At 41.7% G+C, this 26,637-nt stretch overlaps 1 protein-coding gene across 3 annotated transcripts in view; it reads right to left on the bottom strand.

Moving 5' to 3' along the window:
- The window catches only part of ptpro (protein tyrosine phosphatase receptor type O), a 59,288-nt gene that overhangs the window by 19,180 nt on the left and 13,471 nt on the right, over positions 1-26,637 (bottom strand). For all 3 annotated transcript variants that reach the window (XM_077006395.1, XM_077006394.1, XM_077006393.1), the window contains exons 2-9: positions 8,096-8,375; positions 7,208-7,363; positions 6,777-6,929; positions 4,910-5,485; positions 3,612-3,773; positions 2,770-2,966; positions 2,215-2,335; positions 747-940 (exon numbers count right to left, since the gene is read on the bottom strand). In XM_077006395.1, coding sequence (XP_076862510.1) covers positions 747-940; positions 2,215-2,335; positions 2,770-2,966; positions 3,612-3,773; positions 4,910-5,485; positions 6,777-6,929; positions 7,208-7,363; positions 8,096-8,375 — 1,839 coding nt within the window. The remainder of the gene's footprint in view (positions 1-746; positions 941-2,214; positions 2,336-2,769; positions 2,967-3,611; positions 3,774-4,909; positions 5,486-6,776; positions 6,930-7,207; positions 7,364-8,095; positions 8,376-26,637) is intronic.

Below are 26,637 nucleotides of genomic sequence, written 5' to 3' on the forward strand. Positions count from 1 at the left end.
AAAAAGACATATGATTGCGACCATAGTTCAACAGGATCATAAAAGTAATCTGTCAGGAGCGATATCTTCCCATCAGAAGCCCCACTCCCACTCTGAGCTCATATTCTCCACTAAAGTAGTCCTCTCTGTGTTGGCACAGTAACCTCTTCAGCCAATCAGGATCAAGTGGAATCTCTAGCTTTCTGCTTTCATTGATCTGTTTCTGCATCGCATTACACCATGTGATTTAATTAGCTCGTAAGTTCTACCCTCTATCCTGACCTTGTTTTAACTGCTATATTGTGCTCCTACTCCACTGCTTTAGCAGTCTTTAATCCCCATTCCAGGCCAATAAACACCCTCCCCCACAAAGCAGTTCAACCACCGAATGTGCCGAAGACCAATTTCAGATCGCACAGCATGTAATTAATCATGCCTATAATAATTATGGAAGAAAATTTCGCACTGGGACATCATTTGCGTATTAGTACGGGTGATAACCTGGGGAGAAGTGGTGTGAAACAAACTCATTTCCTTATGTTTTACATGAATTACATTCACCATTCGTTAAGCACCAACATTGTGCACATTCCTAGGATGGTGCAACAAAAACAAAAACAGAACAAACAAACAAAATGAAGCTTTTTGAAGCCGTTCAGCGAAGATCCGAACCGTCTGCTGACTCAGACATGTTGGAGCTGAGGTAAGATCTCATTTTAAGTGAGCGCTGCTTTGAAGGCTGGGGCCGGCTGGTGTGTTGTCTTTACCACAGAGGCGATGACAGAGGCAGTGGCTGCGATCTCGTAGTAGGTGGTCCACTGGGACGTCTGGGTGGCGGAGTTGAAGAAGAAGGTCTGCAACACGTATTTGCGGAAGGCCACGTTGTACGGCCTCTGCCAGCTCAGAATGACTGCCGTGGGGCTCAGAGGGTACACCACCAGGTCCCGCACCCCTGTGGGCTCTGCCAGAGAGATGGACATGACATTTAACCAATCACGTTCGGCCAGCTAGAAAAGAGCATGAACAGACAGAACAGGATGCTACAAGCAATCAATATACAAACAAACAAAATGCCAAACGCTGTGGATTGTCATTAAGTCTGCTGACTTAAACAGGAAGTGTTTTGCCCCAAACCCACATAGCTACTGCTAAATGTCCAGCATGATTGTGTTCAGCAGGCCAAAAAAAAAAAAAAAAAAAAAACTGTTGTATAACCAAATGCTGCTTGATTGTCATTTTATCTAGATTTCAACAAGAATTTACTATCAATGAATTTAAAGGATCCTGATAAACTTAACAGAAACCAAAGACATTTTACTTATCATGGGTTAAAAATAGTGGTGGGCCGTTAACGGCGTTAACGGCGTTCGTTAATTTGATAATCTTATCGGGCGATATAAAAATTATCGCCGTTAATCTATTCTTAAAGTTGGGTTGGCAACTGGGTCAAAATGGGTAAGCAAACTATGATGACTTTCAACTTGATAGTTTAGCTCGGCTGTATTCCTAACCAAATTGCACAGTAGGGGCGAGAACGAGTTTTCAAACCTGTGAATTACAAATTGTACGTGTGTTTACATGGATACAGCCACGAAGTCGCCAGGTTTGATTCATGGAAAATTCATTTTTAAGAATGTAAAGTGTTACCGGAGCGGAGCTCGGAGCGGTCGTTTTCTGCATGGTCCTAGCGCTAGATTCGTCGCTATTTAAATATTTCTTTTTAACTGTTAAAACTGCAGAGGACCAAAACCGGCTTTTGAAAAAGTCCCCCCCAAATTACGTCAGTGAGGTTAAATGTACTAAATGTTGGCTTACATTTCAAATATCATGTTTAGCTGAATAAACATGCTATCAACCTCTTTTAATGTAGCCTACAGTATGTAGGCTTACAAATTCATGTTTAACTGAATAAACTGTAGAACACGAGTAGCCTACATTTTATTGAGCATGTTTTTTTTCTTCAAGTATCAAAGTAGAACAGCTTCCTCAAGCAGTCATTGATGCATTTTTGAAACAGGAGATGAGCCCCTGGTCTAATGCACCCTCTGTATTAAGAAACCCTATCTCAAAAACTGACTTTTAGTCATTACTTGGGTAGCAGCATATGAGCCATTTTAATATAGATTAATCTAGATTAATCTAGATTAATTTCAAGATTTCAGTGAGATTAATCTAGATTTTAAAAATTTATCTATGCCCACCCCTAGTTAAAAATATGTAATTGGTCATCCTTACCTATATCAATAATAACTGGTTCAGACGGGGGGCTTATGAGGGGTCCGTTAGTGTGGTACACCACAACTCTATACTGGGCACCAGGGGTCAGGTTGGTGATGATGTCACTCGTGGTGTTTTCCTGTAATCAGACACAAGTCTAGATTTGAAGAATGCTAAAGGCAGGAAAGAAGAACTGGGAACGGGGAGAGTAGAACAGGCATTTAATCTCAAAGCTGTAATTTAACATATATCTCCACATTTACAACAGCCTTAAAATCTGTCACTATTGTGACTGGAAAAGATAATGATCAATCTAACAGTACTTAATAGTTTAATTCTGGGCACTAGCTAAGTTGTCTGTTATTCCAGGTATTATGCCAATATGCCTGAATGATTTCCTGAATGTTGCCTGAATGCCTGAAGCACTACTCATATAGGACAATTAACTTAATTTAGGAAATAGGATATGTAATAAGATATAAGCTCAGAGAACTTCTTTGGAACATTGCCTTGTTCTTGCAATGCCCTGTTTCCCTGCTGGCTGAGGTGGGCGTGTTGGGGGTGGGCCGGTACCTCAGAGCAGTATGTGTTCTCCATGCGCTGGCTCAGACTAGGCTTGAGGCAGGTGAGGGACATCACGGACACCAGGCTCCCGTTGTGGCTGTGTGTGGGCGGGGCCCAGGACACGGCGGCGGTGCTGGCCCCCAGCATCCTGACGCTCACCGCCCGCGGACGCTCCCTCGGCTGCTCCAGCCACTCACCTGTGGGGCCTGGGGCACACAGGTACACGTGAGGGGTGGTGGGTGGGGCTTAGGTGCAACGGACCAATCAAAATACAGTTGTTGTTGCTGTGGCTCCCCAGGGGAGTTTATTGTATTTGAAACAGATACAGTATATGGTTAAAGCAATGGAGGCAGGTTTGATCTGATGGTATTCACATCTATACTTGGTGCCCATTTTTAAGCATAGTCTGCTATGCATAGTCTGCCCATGTTATAGAGAAGGGTAGATCCTAGTTTCCAAGAATATAATTTAAAAGCCAATGTTGCCAAAACAACAAAAACTGTTTCAATTTTCAGTTACTAACCAACTGTGCATGACCATCACATTTTAAAACTCACATATTGCTACTAACTATTCAGTTTTTTTTGTCAGTTCTCTTGACTGGTAACATACTGTATAAAAACAGCAATGTTTACAAATCAAATTTCCACACCACTGGTATTGATAAGATGGTAGACTATGATAATACTGTACTGGAGTACATCCATTTTATATAATGGATGATAAATTATAAATGGATGTTGAATGAATAACACAAACACAAACTCATCAGTGTTCTTGCAGTTCTTTCCACAGTATGAACCTGCTGATAAAAGGTTCTGCTCCGTGTTTCAGTAATGATCGATACGCACTGAGGTGGAAGGTGAACCCTGCTTGGGGGGTACTCTCTCTGGGCTCGCAGTCTCCTGAGGAGCTGACGGTGGATACCAGCACACGGTATGTTCCAGGTTCAGACAGCTCAGTGAAGAACTTGTGAGTGTTCTCATCCACCGTGGCCGATTCTGTTGAGTTACCTGCACAGAGTTCAAAAGACAAAAAAAATCACTGATAGGGAGAACTATTTTTTTTGTTGTTTCTCGAATTAAGCAAAGGAGGAATACAACTATAATAGATTGAAATATAAAAAATATGGCAACTCACAATTTTTATATAATGACAGTTTTAAGAAAATATTTATCATGTTTTCTGTGTTAAAAATATGCAGCTTCAACATTTATTTCACCACCTATAACTGTTTGACACAGTAAATTATAATCTAATTATCTCTGTTTGCTAATTTCTCAAGGTTATAAATTCCTCTAAATGTGTTAAAATACAACAAAAAACAAAGAAACATATTTGAACATATTTCTCTCAGTGTTGTTTGCTTAGCAACTTAGAGAATTGTGCTTGTGCAGTAGACACTATCACACCCGTTAATTTGTCCCTACACAGTACTGTATAATGCTATTTGACAAAGTATTTCAAAGAAGAAATTATGTTCTTGTTATCCATGATGTGTGTACAAAGTGTCTAATATATAGTTTGCAACTGAATGGAGGTCAATGGGGATGGCAGGAATATGAATTAGGAATAAGAATTAAGAATAATTTAGGTATTTGAGAAAAAACTGTTACATCAGACACCTGAGGTGTCATACTACAGCCCCGGACAACTCCCCTTTGGGTGTATGTTTACGTTGTCTATGTCTAGTCGTCTCCGTCTGTGGATCTTCGTGGGTGTGGTTGTGTCTGAGTGTGTTCATTGGTCTCACCTGTGGCTCGTTTCGTGATCACCCGCGGTTTATGTGGTTTGTCTATTTAATGTGCGTTCGCGCAGTGTCCCGTGCTCGTCTTTGTTGGAGTCATTCTCGTTTACATGCGTCAGTGTTTTACGTGCGCTGTTTGCGCTATTCGTGTTGAGAATAAACGTGACGTTTGCACCGAATATAGGACTTTGTGCCTTGTCCTTGTCTCGCACCCCAGCGTCGCATGAGGTGCCTAGAAATTATAAGTAAAGGGGTTCTGCCTAGGGGTCAAAAGTGAACTCTCAGAAAGAAGATATTCAAACAGTGAAGAAAAAATCAAACCCAAGCCATTCTCCCAAAAGACCATATTAATAACAAAAAAAAAGTAACTTCACTGGGCTAAGCATTTTTGAGGTGACTCACCATCTCGGTAGATGTAGATATTGAAGCCATCAAAGGTGGTCGGAGGGCGTGGGGGCAGCCAACGAAGCTCCAGCAGTACAGGTGGAGGACGTGTGGGTGTGACCACAGGCTCCGGGGTGAAACCCATGGCTGAGCCTGGCTCATTGGAGTCCTCATACTCTGATATAACTGCATTCACAAACTCCTCCTCCCCTTCAGTCGGGGAGGGACTTCCTGTTGGCTCTGACCAATAAGAATAATCCGTAGTATTCTCATTCTGTGATGTACCACTGATATTAACGTTGAGATCTGCAGCAGTAGTTGTGTATTCGGCTTTGTTCACAAAATGTACTGTGTTGTTGAGGCTCTGTGAAGGACTGTAGGGCAGCTGGGTAACTGTTGTGGTGACCTCTAGGGTCGCCGCTCCTGCACCCTTCTCCTGAACATTGCTCTCTTCCTCTTCCTGCGCCAGATGGACATCACGTGCCTTCCGTGGTACGAGGGCTTTATGAAGAGTCTCGCGCAAGTTAGTTGACGGCAAGGCTCTACCACTGAGGTGGACAATTTTGAGCGAGATATTGAGTGGAGGGTTGGGTACTGGAGATAAAAAGGGAGAAAGATTACCACTGTGACACAATATGTTATGTGGAAAACAATATTTAATAAGTAATGACCTCCTTCTGACAGGAGCTGATTTTAATTGGACATAGTTATGAGGATAATGAAACTGACACAGGTCAGAATAACTCTGGAGAGTCAGCTGAGTTCACATCTGATAACATTCAAGCTGACCTGAAAAATTTATGTCACAGTGGCCCCATAGGGAACTATGACAGATTTCTCCTCTCACTACTCAAACAGTAATTAAAAGAAATGTAACATTATTTTAAGAGAGAACTCAGGAAGCTAATCATGAATTGCCAAAGAATGCACAGAACCACTGAGCCTCTCTCTCAAAATGTCTAATTCCAAATTGGACATTGAGATAATCTCATTCCTGTGTTCAATACAATCTGTTGAGCAAGTGTTAATAGTTAGCTTGCTTACTAAATATGAGCCATATGGTTACAATGAAGGCAAAAGCAGAGGTTATAATGTGGGTGTTATTTGCGCTAGCTGTGGGGTTACTGGGCTCAGGGAGGTGGAGTAACTGGGCTCAGGGAAGTGGGGTGACTGGGCTCGGGGAAGTGGGGTGACTGGGCTCAGGGAGGTGGGGTAACTGGGCTCGGGGAAGTGGGGTGACTGGGCTCAGGGAGGTGGGGTAACTGGGCTCGGGAAGGTGGGGTAACTGGGCTCGGGGAAGTGGGGTAACTGGGCTCGGGGAGGTGGGGTAACTGGGCTCGGGGATGTGGGGTAACTGGGCTCAGGGAGGTGGGGTAACTGGGCTCGGGGAAGTGGGGTGACTGGGCTCGGGGAAGTGGGGTGACTGGGCTCGGGGAAGTGGGGTGACTGGGCTCGGGGAGGTGGGGTAACTGGGCTCGGGGAGGTGGGGTAACTGGGCTCGGGGAGGTGGGGTGACTGGGCTCAGGGAGGTGGGGTAACTGGGCTCAGGGAGGTGGGGTAACTGGGCTCGGGGAGGTGGGGTAACTGGGCTCGGGGAGGTGGGGTGACTGGGCTCCGGGAGGTGGGGTAACTGGGCTCGGGGAAGTGGGGTAACTGGGCTCGAGGAGGTGGGGTAACTGGGCTCGGGGAGGTGGGGTGACTGGGCTCGGGGAGGTGGGGTGACTGGGCTCAGGGAAGTGGGGTAACTGGGCTCAGGGAGGTGGGGTAACTGGGCTCGGGGAAGTGGGGTAACTGGGCTCGGGGAAGTGGGGTACCTGGGCTCAGGGAGGTGGGGTAACTGGGCTCGGGGAAGTGGGGTAACTGGGCTCGGGGAAGTGGGGTGTACCTGTCCTGTGCTGATGAGGCTCATGGCCCACTTCACTCCTCTGCACCAGGGTCCTTTTGTTGACAGTGGCTTCCGAAATCAACTGGAAGGTGATGTTACTGTAGCATGTGCCAGGTAACCAGTGCTTGAAGACCGTTTTGCCCTTTAGGAAATCTGTGTGAAAACAGTCAGCCATTTAGAGCCATGAAATTGATCCAAACCAGGAAAAACAATACTGTAATACAGTTATCCCAAACCATCATTTTTTAAGATAAGAAATTGTTTTAACTGCAAACCATAACTGTATTTACATCTATGTTTTGTCTGTTTTTTTCCACCATTTTGAAAATTCACAGCCTCTTAGCCACACGAATTTGTTACTTTTACAAAAGTAATTTTCTTTTCTGTTAATGACTTGAGTATAGAGTACACGCTGTGACTGGAGGTCACACCTTTGTAAAGCATGGAGCGCTGCTCACGGCCCTCAGAATAGCTGATGTTCACTCTGCTGAAGGTGTTCCTCTCTGGGGAGCTGATCTCAAAAACTACTCCAGTCTCTGGAGATGGCCGGTAGTCCAAGATCTGGACATTGTCCAGTGGTCGAGGCTCTGTAGGGGAGGAGTGTAGGATAGTTGAGCTGGTGGTTCCTAGGCAATGTTCTTTATACCAAGGTCTTATAGTGTTTTCTTTTGACGATAAAAGAGAGATGGAAGAGAACAAGTATATACCCAACAATGTATCATTCAGTGACTAAACATTTGATACAACTTTACACAACACTTATTTGCACACATTAGGTCTTAGTTTTATTATTTAAAGTACTATATTTTTCTATTGTGTATTTAATTCCTGACTTTCTTTGCATTGCTGCTGTAATAATTGACTTTCCCCCGGGGACTAATAAAGTTATCATCCATCCATCCATCCATCCATCCATCCATCCATCCATCCATCTATCTATCTATCTATCTATCTATCTATCTATCTATCTATCTATCTATCTATCTATCTATCTATCTATCTATCTATCTATCTATCTATCTATACATGTATAAACATTCATACACATATGCACAGATTACCCAAACAAAGTTATCACAGCTTTCCAAAAGGCAACAGTCAGATATCAACTTCAACGTATGTCAAAACTGACTGCCAGGTAGTGTGAAACATAAGACCACAATCAGCTATGGAGTAGTCAGATGAAACTATAGATCTCTGTTAACTAATGCTTAAATGTAGGTGGAAGATTATTTTTCAGAAAACCAAGAAACCATGGTATCTCACCACCAAAGACAACGATACTACATGAGACCATATTGACCCTTGAGCTGCCTTACTTGTAAGCAGCGTCACAGTCGCAGCCGGCTCGGACCAGGTGGAGCCATTGCCCCACAAGAGGCTGATGGTGTAGCAGAGGCCATGGTAGGAGGCGTTATACAGTAGGGTAGCAGGAGCTGGCTGGCCACCTTCAGCACTCACAAAGGACAGGATATGAGTGTGTGGCTCCCCAGATATCCTGGCTGCATATGCAGTGTTGTTGTCCCTCAGGTCTGAGGGGTCCAGGGTCATCATGATACAGCTGTCATCCAGTAAAGTCACCTGGAAAGGATCTGTGCCCTGAAGAACAGAGACAGGTTGAAGAACAGAACAGAATATAATATAACAGAATAGAATAGAATAGCTGAATTATCACTAGCTTTATTCAATCTGACAATATATAATACAAAAATATATGTAAATCTGAGTAATATACATGTGCATGTGTGTAAAAACTAACACCTCATTCATTTGAGTAGTGAACCAGTGATTTAACAGAAGTAAAGCAGAGTGTATGATAAAGAACATTATGTTAATGGTTGGACATTAAACCATAATGGTTGGGTGTGCTAATGTAAATCGTTCAAGTCTGGTCTAGAGAGGCTTAGAAAACATAACATAACACTAAACTAAATTAAAAAAACAAACTAGGATTACGGAGCAAGCAACAAATAACACTCAACCTTTTCACACCTATATAGACCTCACTGTGAGCAGTGAAGCAGGAAATTCAAATGAATACAAGGACTTGGACAACAACCACTGCAGGAGAAAACAGGCCTAAATTACATCAGTCATTGAATTTGAGAAAGTAGATGGTTTCCCATGGTGATAAGCTCTACACATTTCTAAAAGGCTCCTAAAAGGTTCTCGATGGTGTAAATGTAACCATTTAAATGTGAAAACCCTTTTTAAAAAGTCCCTGTGGAATTGCCACATTCTGACAAACTATGCCAGCACAATAAAGACAGCAGCTGAAGAAAATCCAGTCTGAACTGCTAAAGTACTACAGTGGCCTAAATTCATGCAACCACATGGCTACAACTTTGAATCCCTTAACAGTATGTTGTGAAGAAAGGAAACTAGTGCACCACTATCTCCTGTGCTCTTTCCTTGCACACTTGAGCAACTCAAGTCCCTAAGATGTGACTGTATAGCAAAGAATATCCCACACTAGGAGGATCCTTTGATGCTAAGTTAACCCATTTCTTGAAGGTATTTTACAGTAGAAAAGTGAAAGCTGGATACACCAATGAAGGAAATGTTTTTTTAATTCTGCCTCATTCAAAAGTCAGGAAAGACAACCATGTACACTTTTTAGACTATTAATGTTTTTGATGTGTTAAATTGAGTTCTGCTGTAAAAAAAAGTGTGCTAAGGGTTGTTATGCAGTCCATTCCTGGGTCTTCAGTGAATAACTGCAATATTTTTTTACATTACATTTTTATTCCTGGATCTTCAGCAAGGAATGGTTCTATTCTTGCATCTTCAATGAGGAAAGTCTCAATTCTTGTATCTTCAGGAGGAAAGTCTGGTGTTTTAGAAGAAACCAAAGAAGCCACATAGAACTCACCTAGTTCTTTCTCCCTCTACATTTTTGGTTACTCCTAAAAGAACACTGGCAATTGAGTGTGTAACAAGCAACGTGTTGACAGGGGTTGCCTGAGAACCCTCAAAATGGTTGTACTTGGAAAAGCTTTCTTGTCTAAGTAAATGTGTGTGTCTGGTTGTATGGCCTCGGCATCAGATTTCAGGTCTTTACACAATTTCTTAAAATGGTGAAGATGGTGGTTTATTGCTTCTAAAACTTTTGAAGGTAATTCAAATTATTTCATCCATCTTCACTGAGCCAGAAATATACAGCACATATTGCTCCAATGTTTTCCCCCGTTGTGTCTCACGCCTACTGTAAGGCTGGAGAATGAACAGAGCCACCGTTCTTAGCTGAGTAGCATTGAGCAGCCGGTTTTTCTGCAATCGTGGCCCCCATCCCTGACATTTCTTTCATCAACCTGTAGCTAATCTTATAGGAATCCCCAATTTACTGTTTGATGAGAATAACATGCTTGAACTATGAAAAAAATCTCCCTGCTTAGCTCGGTTCAGGTTATTTAACTCCAGGGGTTAGGAGCCAGACCACTGCTATACACTGGAGCAATTACATGTTAGAAAATGGCTTCCCCAATACTTTGTTCAGATCACAATGATACTAAAATTGCAGCATTGTCAATATCTTAACTTCAGCAAAAACCAAATGAAATGATCAATAAAAAACATCTACTCCTGGTTATTTTTAGCATAGTTAAGTACATTTGTAATTAAAGTGAAGACACATAAGCCTAGATAAAATAGATGTATTATGAAAGAAGCTAGCAGCTTGCAAATTGTCAGTTGATTATAAAGAATCTCTGGCCTGCTTTTACTGTTACTCATTTTCATTATCTTTGCAATTCTATTTGAATAATGATGTTAAATGTTAAAATATTATTTATATTCATGATTTTATTTTGATAGGATTTTTTCTGACCCCATTAAAACTAACTGAGCTCAGAATCCTTATTTGTACATTGCTTATATGATTTCTGATCCAAACTACAAGGACAGAAACCTATGAACAACATGCTAAACAAACCCACAGTATCCTCTCTCCACCACAGAAGCTCTTTATTCATTGCAGCCTCATATTCATATATTGATTAAGTCGTCTCTCTACCCAGAGCCAAAGTGATGTTTAAAACCCGATGCCAATAGAACATAAAGGGAGAGACGCCTTCTCTCAGCATTCAGCCTGCGTCTGATTACCATAACCTCCTTTTGGGACACTCCCAGTCCAGACAGCCAGATCAATGACAACAAAGGAAACTGCATCACATGTGCTTAGCAAGATGTTGGGAGGAAGAAGAGGGTGAGAAGGGCCCTTAAAGCTGAACACCAGCATCCTGAGCTTAGCTCAAGATCCTCCGGGAGTCAATTTGCTGCTATGAGCCATGTCGTCCTTCAGTTCAAATGCCATTTTTATTTGCACTGGTAGGCTCTGGAGTGTTGAAAGCACAGAGCAAAACCTTCCTCTCCTTCTCTTGATATAGTGAGATCTGTGTGATTCCACTAGGGAAGCACGTCCCTGTAATGATGGACCTTGCTTTGTTTGATTGGTTTTCTGGGGTTTTAGTGTTACACCCCATACCTTCTCCCTCTCGTGGCTTGTAGCCAGCCCAACAGTTTGAGCTGCTGCCCCTGGCAACTCCCTACTAGAGCCAATCAAACATATTCTAAGAGCAATGTGACGTGGGGTGACAACACACTGGTCTGAAAGACATGAGCTGCGTTCCATTCCACAGGATCTATGCAGTGCCCTTATATTCCCTATAAACTAATTAGATGATTTGTGTCAAGGCAACTGCAGTTGATTTAAAACCTGTATTTGGAACACCCTGGAACATCATAATTTTTGTTTGCTAATGTGGCTTGTATTAACTCTATCTATCTATCTATCTATCTATCTATCTATCTATCTATCTATCTATCTATCTATCTATCTATCTATCTATCTATCTATCTATCTATCTATCAACACATCCGTCTCACCTGAGGGTCGTTTGTTCGTCTATATATGTCTTGTCTTTGTACCAGTTGACTGCTGGTTATTATTTCCTACATTTGGAACAATGCGCGGGTTTTTGGTTTGCACACTTTCTATTAAACCATCCTCTTTCCCTGAGACTTGGCGTGATCGCTTCCTTTTTAAGTTGCTCACCCTGCCCATCACAGTTAGAAATGTGAGATTACTGTAAATGCTACAGGCTCAAATAAGGAACCCCATTACTGTAAAAGGTGGATGGCGATCCAGAGGTTGAATATCATCCCTCCCCCTCCTACATCTCTCATGCAGGGAAAAAACATCAACTATATCCTGTTTGATTTTACTGTAAGATAAAGTGAAAATTCATGTATTTTATAGAATTCTGTCACACACATTGTCACATACTGCACTGTAGATATTGACATACAGTGAAAAAATAGTGGAAACTAGTAACTAAATTAAAACTAAAAATCCTGTTGTGCATGTGATTTGATTATAGCCTCAGTCGTTAACATGTTAGTAAATGAGTTCACAAATCAATAGGAGGGAAACGGCAGTTCCGAAGGTACCGAATAGCAGCTATGTAAGTTGTAGCATTGATCATAAAAACTGAACAAAAGCCTCAAAGAATCTGACATCATAAAGCAAATATGGATGGCTTTGGTAAAGAGTAACAGTTGTTTCAAGTCTAAGTCCACTGACAGAGGTTGTCACAGTAGACCCAGTCTAAACAACAACCATTTTGTCTAAATATGATGAAGCTGGGGATCACAGAACTGTCCTGCCCAGACGTCCTGGGAAAGCCCACAAAGGCACATAATGTTATGTAAAGAGCCCAAACTCTGAATCTAAGCCAGTTAATGAAAAGTTATAAGACCTGATGAATTCTTTATCACCGCCTTGCCTAGATCTGAGTTTATATTTGGGAATCTGGGTTTTGGTGTCCTTCCTGTGGGACTTGTTGGTTCAGATGACTTACACTGCACAGTCAAATAATGGCCAAAGTGTACAAGGCCATTTTACAGAAACACCTGCAGCTTGTGGAACAATCTGTGCATTGTACTGTTTATTCATACTGTTCCCATGTTCCAAGATGGCTGTGCCCTCACACACACAAAACATGCTGAAAAATCATTTAACCAGTTAAATAACCTTCATGGCTTCCACTTGATTTAAATATATTTCAACCTCTATGTAAAGAACCTTACAGTTTTTCCCAGTCGGTTTGGTTCATTTCTCACATCATGCTTTACATTGGCATCACAACTAGTGCATTTCTCAAAACAGTTAGTGCAAACAGCAAAACTCAATGAAATATCTGCAAAAGCAGATACTTCACTCAAAATTCTTTGTTTTTGTCAGTCAATTTGTCAGTGCCATCAGAATATCTAGTCTGTGTGTCATTGCCTATGAACAAGGCAGTCAAAATACTTAGTCATGTTGTCAGTGCAAGTCACAGTCAGTGCAGACTGTATATTCTGATGGAAACTAGCTATGCTTTTGATTTCAAGAAGAATTCTGTGGTATATCAAATACATGTTGCACACATACAAACTTACATGGAACACAAAGTTACACATGACTGTATGTGGGAGACTGATAGCAAGTCACTGAACTGGAATCAATTTTTTACAGCAATATTGTTTGACGGTATTGTTCGCACTGCAATTTGTTGACAAAAACACTGACTGAAATTCAGAAAAGACAGACAACTGACTGGAAAAACTGCAAAATTAGAAACTTATTCTACACATTCAAAACAACCTGAGCACATACAGCCTCCTCTTGCTGTGTGAAAATGGAACCTCTGCTACCACTATGAGCTAGTCTTGATATCCTATATGGTATAAGAATGCAAAAATGCAAAAAATAAAATAAAATAAAAAAAATGAATAACATGTCAGAAAGTATGTCAATGTGCAGCATTACAGCAGAGAGCACATTTCTGAATTACATACATGTTTTCTCTATGAAATGTTTGAACGATTGAAGACACAGTTGATCTTCCAATATTCGGCTGCACCCAGCAACCAGCTTCAGCCATTGTGAGACCATTACTTACATGTAAAACATGGTCCACAATTGTTGCCCTTACTGTATTTCACTGTTTTGTCCCCTCAGCCTTACACCAGTCTTACCCATTTACACCATATAGTCTTACCCCTCTACACCACAGTCTTACTTCTCCTATTGACTGTTCACCCTATACATGGCCTTGTCTTTCCATTATGAGACTTTGTGATACTGCCGTGTTTAGCGTCTATAAATGTTTGACAATTACAGTAAAGGTTCATGAGACGCACCTCTGACCTGTGGTTGAGACCATTGGTTGATCTAAGCCTTCACCAATTCCCTTTCTTACTGTAACTGAATGTTCACTTGCAAACAATTTACTGTAATCAAATTAGGATAAATTACCAAAATGTAACAAAAAAATTAACTAAATAAATGTAAAATGATGCCGTAGAGATTATGACAACATGTTCAGCACTCTTGCATATAATGACCTAGGCGATGACCTAAAGACTAAATGTTTGGGAGGGTAAGACAATTCAACAGCCAATACATACAACACATTTTGATAAAAATGACATAAGCAACACATAATGTAAAAAACAACAGACAACTACCCATGTCCATTTGCAATATGTACAAAAGCATTTGGAAAATGTTAAACACAAGGAGAAATTCAATTATGATGTGCACAAGTGACAAGGAGATGTGGAGACTGAATGAACTGTTTTGAGAATTTCAATTCTGATCTGAAAAATGAACCGAATCGACTGAGAAAAACTGTAATTGGTCCATTTTCCATGATATTAGGCATGTTCCATAGTAGGATAATTTAGATCTGGCTATAGGTTAATAAAGAAAACAGGGACACATTAAAAAATTATTATAAAGTGTACTTTATGTTTATATGCTTCACAATTAACCAAAATTGTTGCCACAGCAGAAACTGTATTAATTACACTCAATATAAATAGATGAAAGTTTGTTTATTAGCTGTGCTTTTAATTACTAACCTGAATTAATTTAGCTTTTCTAAAAGCATGATGTAAAGAAAGGCCATGGTTGAAGGTCACACAACTGACAAGGTGATGACGCTGTGAAGCAGCACTGAGCACTATGGCTGCCAAGTCGTTTCACATGCTGGTATTCTTAATCAACTAAAGCTTATATGTAAATTTATGTCTCAAATTAGTCAACTTAATACTAAAGAGGAGGTACATAATTATGCAAGTAATGAGACCAAGAGATATTCTAAGGACAATGAATGAATAGATTTTAATTGAACTCAAGTGCCTATCAACACAGTCGAAGAAGTTGTGACTTACTTATCATAAAGTGGAAAATGCAACAGCACATTCAATTCACATTCAATTCAGTTTGGCTCCATTTGCATATCTTACAACAGACACTACAAACACAAAACTGGTTTGCAGAAATCCGGGTCCCCCTCTGGGTCCAGCTGTTCTTCTCAGTGGATGAGCGAGTATGGCCAGGAAAGAGAAAAACTACCTGCACTGGCATGAAGAAGAAATCTGGACTGGTTTTAAAGAGAGACTCCAAAGGGGGAACCTTTATTATTAGACATTTCCAGCCAGCCAAATTCTAAAACATTTCAGCTGATATATTTGTAATAAATGGTTTTGGTCTTTTTCTTCTGGGGCTTGTTAGTTTAGATTAAATGAAGGTGGATCATTCTGCGGATCACATCACAGTGTGCTTGTGTGATCTTCATCGCCCGCAGTCTAACGCCCTTCCTTTAGCACCGTCCTGGTGAGGGACCTGCACTTCCAGCTCATATAATGTACGTTATTGCCTTCTTTGGAATTCACCACAGCCTCGCCAAAGGTGGGATTCCATTTCCTCCGTCCAGAAAAGGTCACCCTTCACCAAATACCCACAATTCCATCTCAGCCAAGAAAGCCAGCCACATCTTCAAGTCCACCCACCTCTTCTACTCCGACCTTGCGGACCTGAACATGATAAGCCAGGGTTACCGTTGGCAGGCACCACTCTGTGCTAACGGTCCTCTGATGGCTATCGCCGATCGTCTTGTTCTTTCCTGATAAGGACCGGGAACCCCCCCCCACCCTCCCACCCAGGTGGGACGCCCATGCCACCGAAGCGGAGAGCGTTCCACTGTCCACCGATAAGGCGGATTCCTGTAGGATGGGCTGTGCCACTCTTTCATTAAGTGGAACAGCGGGGATGGTTCCAGCTCGGAGGCCCTGGTGGGAGGTGCCAAAATGAAGTTGCAGACCATCTGTGCGAGGCCGCCGTTAAAGGGACACTTTGTCCTTTTGAAAACACTGTGCCGAAGGGAAGGTGAGACAAGTTGGCAGGAAACCATGCCGAGCACACTTCGCAGAAAAATAGTTTCAGTGACTGGTTCCAAAGAAAACTACTAGATGCAGTAATTATGACCTAATATCACTCAATAAAAGCTTTGATTATTTCAAAATGATCTCAAAACTACTTACACTGACTTCTGACTTTATTAGGAACATCTACGTTGTAGGCCTTTAACTCTACCATATTTACTCACAGGTGCATTTTTGAGTACAAGCATATTCTATGTGTCCATGCATCATTTGTCAGTCAGTTGTAACTACACAAATGCAATGTGGTAGGAAAATTAGATTTCTATGAAGTGCATATGGTATATCCTTACAGCATCTAAAAGGCTCAATTAGGAAGACAAAAACTGAAAGAATTCAAAAAAGAAGCTAATTGAAAATCATCACCAAAGAAAGTTGGAGAAGCAACAGATATTAATCCCTGCTGCCCAGGGGGGTTACCCAATTACTGATTAAAAAATGAAGCCTGTTTAAAAGGAGATAATGCTCTGGCAGTTGAATGTTATCAGACCCCTGCCTCTCCTGTAATGTCAGCCTTTGCCTCTCTCTCTCTCAACTGATGTACTGTGATCTGGCTCAGTGCTCCTAAAGGATCTAAGTGGCCCAACACAGTGCATAATCTGGTTGCCTACTCTACAAGGCTAAGAGACAGAGCCCCGCCCCCATCTGCTCTACAAGGCTGGAATAAGGAGTACCGCCCCCATTTACTCTGGCAGGCTGACACATAGAGCCCCGCCCCCATCTGCTCTGGCAGGCTGACAAACAGAGCTCCGCCCACATCTGCTCTGGCAGGCTGATACACAGAGACCCGCCCACATCTGCTCTGGCAGGCTGATACACAGAGACCCGCCCACATCTGCTCTGGCAGGCTGACACACAGAGCCCCGCCCACATCTGCTCTGGCAGGCTGACACACAGAGCCCCGCCCCCATCTGCTCAACCAGGCTGAGATATGGAGCCCCGCCCCTGGCTGCTCAGCCAGGCTGGGATATGGAGCTCCGCCCCTGGCTGCTCAGCCAGGCTGGGATATGGAGCTCCGCCCCTGACTGCTCAGCCAGGCTGGGGTAAAGAGGTCTAGTGCTGCAGGGAAGATCAGCTCCTCAGACCAAGTCCACCTCAGACTCAGTCTACCACTTTGTACAGTGAGTCCAATCATGGTCATTTAATATGCCTAAACCTAAAAAGAAAACCCCCTTATAATCTCCACAGCAGCACAAAGATTACATATCATGTTGACATTATAGCCAATATTACACTTATTATACCTTAATCTACCATATTTTCTCCCATTGATCCAGATATTTCAAATTATCTGGCCCCATAAAGCACCTTGCAGAAGTGACAGAGCAGGCACACCAAGGGCTGTGAACAGTTGAGCTAATGCTGCTTTTTGTTTTGTATGCGTACAGTGCCATCAGATACCCTCGTCCTCCAAATGTAACATTTTTACACACAGAGGAGAAGAGGAAGGTAAAATGTCCTTTGCTTCTCATCTGCCATCTGTTAATAAAAATACATTTTTGAAGACACACAGACACGCACACACAAAACTGACAGGAACCTTCACTTAGATTAGGTAGCCTCACATATTACACGGACTGAAGGACATCTCTGCTGAAGTTATTGCGTGTTTGTACGTGTGTGCTCACTTGTACCGAGAGCAGAAAACAGAAAAATAATGATAAGGCAAAGTATCTGGGAGTAATTCTGGCCCCATGTGTGTTTTATCTTTATTATTTTTAAATTAAAAATTCAATAGTTTTACTATGTCAATTATTTTACTTTTATTTAAGTCTGGGCTAGGGTTAGAGGTCGGCATAGTTTACATAGGACAAGGAAGTACATGGCACTCATGACCTTGACATAAGCATGTGTGTATGAACACATGGAAGACTCCTAATGTGGAAGGCAATTATGTCACCATGGCTATCCTGACAGTGGCATTCCATAGTGGCTTTTCACAGCAGCCTGACAACATGGAGTGACCTGCTCAATGAGCACTGATGTCCACTGTGCATGTGTGAATATTAAGTCTTAAGACAAGCAGGATGCATGGCTGCGTGTGCTGTCTCTGTCTCGTACAGTTTGTGTAAGTACGGATGGTCTCCAGAGATTATATGCCATGCTGTTTATTTACGGTCGTAATATTGGTCCATAGTGTAGGCGGACGGTTGTCATTACACAGAATGCATGATCATATTATTACTGCTGCAAAACTTCACAAGGGAATGTGTGGGTGAGGTGCAGAAAAATGCAGACACACACACACACACACACACACACACACACACACACACACACACACACACACACACACACACACACACACACACTTATATCAACACAACTCTTGGCTACACTAAGGACTCATGTCATTAGAGTTAAGTATCACCAAGTTACATGACAACCTGACACCCGAAAAGAAGAATAAGTTAATTATAGCCCAAGGCCTATAGCTTCTTCCACCACCCAGTTAACCCAAGAATCCCAGATTAGAACTAGTTAATGCTAAACATGTGCATTACTGTAATTACCTAATCTCACATGGCCATTAAAGGATTAATATATAGATAGCGATACTGTGCACTTTAGCAAACAGCAAGGGCTGGATCCTGGTATGAACCTCTTTAGGAAGACACTTAGCAATTCTGAATGACAGAAATAATTTTCAACATGATGTTTTTGTTGCAGTATTAGGCATTGCTGGAGACTGCAGGTATAATATGCCAATTATGAATAATCATCCACTGATTGGGTCTTGTGGTAATTTGAAATTTTACCTGAAAATCATATTTTTATACTGAGCAAGATGCTTTGCAACTTTGGTATGCATATCAAAATAAATTCTTAGAATCAATGGAACACAGATTATCTGGTAACTCTAAGATAAGATTCTTAAAATGTTCAGTCACCTTTACTTTTAACTACGCAATTATTATTATCTATATTTCATTTCCTATTTTGACCAGAAGGTCAACCAACACCAGCACAGACTGAACACCAGTGCTACGGGAAAGAGAGTGACTGAGAGTGAGGCAAGGCAAGAGAGGTGAGCTACACGCAAAGCTAATAGCTAGAGCTAGCAAGCCACGTGTACCTCGCCTTGTACCTAGTTCTTGCTCTGTTGCTAACACGCTGGACAATCTCAGTACCAGGACGTAGCATGAAGTGAGACTCTTCTGATTTTGTTTTCAAGTAGACCTGGCTTTGGACAGTGTACCTGACTTGACAGTACAGTACCAAATACACGCTGTCTACCATGATGAGCGGACAGTGGCATCACAGAATGTAGCGGTGTTTGTTTTTACATCAGCCACAGGTAGAGAATGCATATGAAAGTCGTAATCAAACATTTTCTGCTGATGTGCAGGCCCTTTTAGTTACCAAGGGAATTCACTGCTGTGCTTTTACTCTCTGCTTACATTCTGCCACACACAAACTCCAAAAGCATTTCAAAACCACATTCCCAGGGTTCATTGTTTCTTTCTGAAATACTATGAGCATTCACACTTTCCAATTAGAGAGGAAAACACTCTCAATTGTGTATATAGCAACTTGAGGGGTGTTTAGAAGGCTCCTCGTTCACTCTGGAAGGTCTGACACACCTCCCCGTTTCTGTACCCAGAGACCACCCTCAAGCAAGCCTCCCCAGGCATGAAATGTGGACTGAAGACACAAATCAAGTGCTAAAGAAATGCTTTGGCATTGGCAGTACTAATCAGGAAGGGTTTAAAGCTGCCACGTAAGAGGACTTTCCTTTCGATCTAGAGGAATATGTAGTGGGGCTAACCAGTTACATCACTACATTCAGGACAGAGTACCTCCAAAATGCATCATGACATATCACAAAAACGAATTAATTGTGAGGTCCTTTCTTTCTGCCGGTTCCATTTGTCTGACACCAGAGCACATTCCTGGTTCAGAAAGTAAAAGTCCTCACCAAGATTTTGCTCAAGATTCTTGGATTGTGTTGATTCCACTAATTTTACCTGGCTTGCACTAATTAGAAAATTCATCAAGCTTGAGTAAAATCCTGGGAAGGAGTTTTACTTTCTGAACCTGGAATGCCCACCTCTGCGTGACACTGATGACTACAACAATACCAGCTATGACCTATCTACAGCAAACAAGGAAGCCAAAATACAATATAGACCAAAGCTGGAAGGCTACTACAGCCATTCCACACTGCCAGATGATATGCATGGTTTCTGTGCCTTCTTTGAAGCCCTCAACACAGATCCACAAAGGAATGGTGTGGTAATGGACAGCACACAGAGTTCATCATTCAGGCTTGTCGGTCCAAGTGAGCAGAAACCTGAGGAGAATAAATCCATGTGAAGTGGCTGGCCCAGACAACATGCCTGGGCATGCACTCAGGATTCAGGACTGCTCACTGGAGCTGGCTGATGTCTTTGTGAACATACTGAACATGTCCATTACATAAGTCACCACAGCCACCTACTTCAAGACAATCGCCGTCATCCCTTTCCTCAGGAAGAGCCCAGTCACTTGTTTCTCCAAATGTGATTGTACATCAAAAGACTAATCAACCCACATCCAGAGGAACATTCCAGACACCTTAGAACACCTCCCAGAACACATCCACTGGGTGTGAACACTGCTGTCTTTCATTTGGAAGGAGAGTTATGTGGGAATGTTGAACTACAGTTCAGCATTCTATACTGTCATGCCATCTAAGCCATGCCATTATGGACTGTTAGTTACCCTCTGTAACCGGGTCCAGAACTTTTGCTGATGGTACTATAGTCACTGGAGGTGGATAGAATGTAGGTGACAGACCTGGTGGCATGGGACCAGGTTAACGATATCTCCTTAACTATTGTTCCTAGTATATGGAGGAAGCATCACACACCCCTTCACACAGGTGAGGTGGAGATGGAGAGGGTGAACACCTTCAAATTCCTTGACATTCACATCAGCGAGGATCTCACCTGGTCACACAATACTCGTATGACAAACAAGTTTCAGCAGTTTATGAAAGTTGAAGATGTTTTAAATACCAGAAATAATCTTAATTTCTCTGGGGGTTCTCACAGGCAGCATCACATCACAGGTTAACTTAGTATAGTGTTAACATAAAATGCACTTTTCATCTGAATAGCAAAGTAGCTAAATTAGGACCCAATGCTATAGAGCCTATTCTGAGAATCAGAATGTTGACAAATCTCTGTATGGGTTTTCTGTAATTGAGACCCAACTAGGATTCTCTCTTAAACTAAAGGTCAAAAAGGATGCTAAGTTAATATGGTCAGTGAATCTGGTGTAAAATATCACAGCATTGTTAAAAAGATTCCGCATGGTGCAATATTCCAGTGGGCTGTGAGATGTGATTGCCAGAAGTTATGACTACAGTAAAAATTGTTAGCACAGGTTTCTTGCCAAACAGAACAAAGTGCAGCCTCTACCAGAGGATGAAATGCCAAGGTTGAGTTAAGACTGTTCTTCTCTAATCAGGGTGAATGGAAGCTACCCAAGATAATCGGTAAGCTTCCGTTCACTCAGACTGAATGCACATAACTTTGCATATTTAAATCATAAAGGTGACAAGTGAAGAACCGTGAAGAACAAATGAATATTCAAGGACTCTGGGGACAACAGGAGTTGAAAAGAATTCCACATCTACCTCGTTTCTTTGGGTGTCACCCCCTCCCCTCCAACAATTTTGACCATGAAAAGAATATGCCAGTTAAAGCCCAATAATTAACATATTTTCTTCTTTCGTGAATTTTTATGAGACCAAGAGCTTATGAATATGTAAATACACGAGGTTGAGATTAATAAGTAGAGAACAGTGATTCGTTTGTGGACTAAGGGGACTGTCAGTCAGTCAATGTCTGGCCTTCATTCACTTAAACACAAACACACTTAAACACAAACAAAGTTGTGCTTTCCAATTATGATGACTGAAAGCAAATTTGGAAAAACATATGTTTCAATGCCCTTTACAAAAATGACGAGGTAGACAAAAAGCTACCCCAGTCTCTGTTGTTAGTTTAATACACTTATACATGGCCTGAGTAAAAATTGCCTCTCACAAGTATGCAAGGCAGTTTTAAGTGATTCGATGAATCACTCCCTGGAAATTTGTAGACACTGAATAGAGATGACTTAGCATCTCCCTAATACCTCCCACAGCATGACTTAAGGTTATTTATGGCTTAACTGAAATAATGAAAGGCATTCTTTATTAATTTATTATTCCTAAAATGAATGCATTTAATACGTTATTGAATTATATTTTAGAGACTTGAATAAACTCCTAACAAACCAGTACTAAGAGTAAAACAAAAAAGAAATAGTGAGCAGACTTAAAGAGCAGTACTTCTGAATCTGAATCTGATCATGGACTAATTACTATGCACGGCACAGGTAACTCTATATAGAAAGTGTCAACATCATATTTTGAGGGGTGCTGGGGGGACCTTTGTGTTTGGGGGAGGGGGCAGAGAGGAAATCTGGGGTGCCCTGCCTTTTTATGGTGAAGTAATAAAAAGCCCTCTTTACAGCAGTGAGCGCACTCGTCACTCACATGCCGTCACTCTGAATTTCTCATGCGAGCGCTGCATGGCACGAGCTGCCCAATAGCTTCTGTTTCCATCGTCTGACACAAACTAGGAAGGACCGACGTCCTTGGCTGAAACTGCAAAAGAGCGGCTCTCAACTTCGGTCGAGATCAGCTGCTTTATTCTTGCTAGCGTGCCAGTAAGACTTACAGAGAAAGCATTTAAATGGAAGCAGAATGAGCAAACGAAGAGATTGAGATTACTTCCCCACGCTATGTCGCTACGTTAGGGTGTTTTCCAGCTTACATGGGGACATTGCTTGAAACGGGTTTCTCGCAGGGGAGCAGATGGAAATTCTGAAGTGAGGGGGACCAAGCTGTACAATATATATATATAATATAAATCTTATAATAATAAGATATAAATAATAATATAAATTTGGGGGGGACCCCAGTGCCATCTGCGCCCCTGGTTTCTTGTGGCTATAAAAGCGAACTTTAGACTTTCGTTGACTACACAACTAATGTTCGTTCAAGCTTACTTTTTCTCGACACTAGTCAGCCTTTGCGTTATTGCTAATAAAGGTTTTAGGAGAATGTCACGTCAATCGTTGGCCAACACACACCAAACACGTCTGTTTAGTGTTTTGTTCAAGCCAATGTGTTTGTATTTCACGTCGTCCTCCCTGTTTTTGGTTTAGTTTTCTCCTATTATACTGCCATCCTCACATACCTGATTTTTCCGCTTCTTTCAAGTTTCTGCTTCTTTCAAGTTCAGATAAGGCCTTCCCGCAGATTAGGTCCATGTCAAATTTGCTACTTCTTTAAAATATATTGATGTATATCTAATGCCCATTAATAAACAGCAGTAATAAAGGATGTGTTCATGTTTCTGGCAGAAATAACCCCAAACGGGTTGCTGTGATGTGGGATTTACTTTCATGGAGCAACCATTCTTCTGGAGTCATGCTGAGCATAACCGATCAGATTCACTCTGCTCAGTTCCTAAACGATGTAACCCAGCATCCCCACAGAACTCAGGAAGCCCAAGATAAATACTAGTAGCTACTTCCTTTACTACCAATACAAAAATATATAAGGAAGCCGAGGAAGACCTTTTGTACCTGTGGATGTGCTGAAAGAAGCATCTTGCTTGTGGCACAAAGGGTAACGAGCTGTATGGCCTCAGCTTAAGACAATGCTCATTCCACACCTACTAGGAAATGACAGGCACACAAAGTGTATTTGCGGCCATTGCTCATAAATCCCACGCTATTTTTAAAAAGTAGGGATGCCACACGTTTGAATGTCACCCTTTTTTATTCTGAGACGTGTGTACCATTATGTTGTCATGATTACAATAGCTCCAGCTCATTTTTAGGTCAAAAATAATTTATGCTACTTTGACCTCTGCAATTCCACGAACAAACCTCTAACTGAACATTTACTGTGAGCATACTTACAATAATTCCAAATATACAACATTACATGCTTTCAGAATGTATTTATGGCAAAAAAGCAGCCAGTCACTTTCTTTCTCACTTTCTATCTCTCTAAACAGTGTAAACCCTAAAGTCAAAGGTTTTCCCACACATTTAATGTTTCACCCTGTTTGTAAACCACACTTGTTGAACTCAAGGGAATTGGCTGTCATGTTTTATCATTGATTGTGTATGAATTGCTCAATATAACTCTCTACCGGTTAAGCATGTAAACATTTTGTAAGTATGTAAACATCTACTATGTAAACACATTTACATTTAGGGCATTTATTTACCAGACGCTCTTATCCAGAGCGACTTACAAAGTGGTTTGCCATTTGCTTACAGAATACAAATATAATAATATATATGATATAATGTAAATAAAAATAACTGCACTGGGGACACTTGGACAGTACGACGCTGCCAGGTTTGGAGCGACACGAAAGTACAATAGAGAAGCGTCTTCGTTTTCCATAAAGACGTGAAAACGAAAGAGCGCAGCAGCGAGCTGGCATAAAGCACAAACAAACTCGCTGGCACTAATGGCTCATAGCGCGAATGCACTGACGAACTACAGCTTGGCATGCTGTCATCACTGACGAGCGATGAGCAGCACTGGATGAGGAACGCTGTGGGTTATATGGGTGAGAGATGAATGGACACAGAACAAGGCACTGTTGCGTGTTGAAATCAATAATTAGATGATTGGGGGCAGGTGTGGTGTGTGTGTGTGTGTGTGTGTGTGTGTGTGTGTGTGTAAGTAGGCATGTCCCTCACACTGCATGCTCTATGCACCGTGACAGACAGTAGGCCAGTTCAATGGGCCCTGTCACTGAATTTTGCAATACAGTTCCATCTTCATAACATCCCAATTTTCATGTCACATAAAACCCAAATATTCCATTCAGATTTTAGTGACACTGGAAACCATTACTAAATATGACACCATACACCTCCTGCAAGCTAATTACATTCATGCTTTAGTATAGAAATGTTGCTTCCAGCAAGTGACAACTGTGAGGTAATTTCTTTCTTGAGCGTAAAGAATGCATTATTTAACCTCTAAGACCAAGACCAATATAGTTCAAGAAGAGAACACTAATGTCTACTGGTACTCAAAGCACACACACACACACACACACACACACACACACACACACACACACACACACACACACACACACACACACACACACACACACACACACACACACACACACACACACAGGCCCAATGCGACATGTCTGAGGTTGAAAAGAGATGGGGTGTGACCCTAGTTTGGGGAAAGAATGCAGGGTCACTCACCCAAAAAAAGACAGCTGCCAATATTATCATGCAAACTTGAGAGTATTCTTCCTCCCCGAGCTCCAAGCCAGCAAGCGAATGCAGACACTGGACTCGGCACAATAGCGAACTGCCTTAGCCTCAGTCAGACCCCGCTGGGAGGCTTCAGGCTACTTCAGCTCAGCTGAAGAATTTGACAGGACTCCATTAGTTTAAGACTGAGACTCCCTAAAGAGACAGCACACTTGGAATGACATGTGTTTTCACCCTGATGGCACAAACAGCAAAGTTTCCAACAAAATGTCTGTGATGGCCCCCAGAAGTCTAACGAGGTTAAAAAATAGTATATATGAAAGTAGTGAAATTCCAAATTACTGCTGAGCACAACAAGTTGGTTATGCCACAAATGTATGACAGTGGACCATTTAAAGCTTTGTTTGGATTATCTTTTTGGGTTAATGGCCAAAACCGAGTCTTGTTTGTGCAGTTCTTTGTGTCGTACATTCATCCAGGCCCTAATATTTAATCTGAGTGAGATAAATGCACTTGCATGTAATACTCATTTCTTTTAGATGACCGTTTATGCCCTGCCATCCATTTTAATTGTTATTTAAATTCTGAAACTTCTTTCCAACAGTCTTTTTTATCTGCTGTCTGACTCAGTGAACATCCTTTTCAGACTATATAATATTGTCCTACTTGCCTTTTTTTCTACCCATCCCTGCTTTTATTCTATTGCTTCTGTCTTGTTCAGTGCCCCATTGTAAGGAATGTAACTATTTTAACCTTCAACAATGAGATTTTTAAATTCTGACTGTTCTTTGGTATTGGTACACCTTCCTCTTTTTTATTAACTGACTGAAAGCCAAAGTTCAATAAGAATTAAAAGCAGGCAGAAAATGTTATTTTGCAAAAATTCATATAATTTTATGTATGAGAGTATGGGAGGGAGATAAAAGAGAGATTAAACAAGAATTTATTGAGAAAAAACTTCAGTACAAATTTATTGGCAACACAGCCAGGGGGATATGAGAGCAAAGCAGCACAACAGCCTCCCACTTCCCCCAAATAAATAAAAAATGAACCAAAATGAACAGAAAATCTGTTTCTGCATCAATGCCTACTCTCTGCACTCTGTCACTCTGCACGTTCCTTTCCTGCAAACCATCACCAAGAATCACAGTCCAGAGTTTAAAGTTGCATGGCCTTTCATGCCACAATTACGGCTAAATGCTTCCGGGCCTGCGTTGGCCGGGCTGAGCCGTCAGGGTGTGTTATCTGAAGGGGGTGGCGAGCAGCAGCAGGCTGCAGCCCCTCCAGCGCT

The sequence above is a fragment of the Brachyhypopomus gauderio genome, chromosome 5, assembly GCF_052324685.1.
Source record: "Brachyhypopomus gauderio isolate BG-103 chromosome 5, BGAUD_0.2, whole genome shotgun sequence".
Classification (NCBI taxonomy): domain Eukaryota; kingdom Metazoa; phylum Chordata; class Actinopteri; order Gymnotiformes; family Hypopomidae; genus Brachyhypopomus; species Brachyhypopomus gauderio.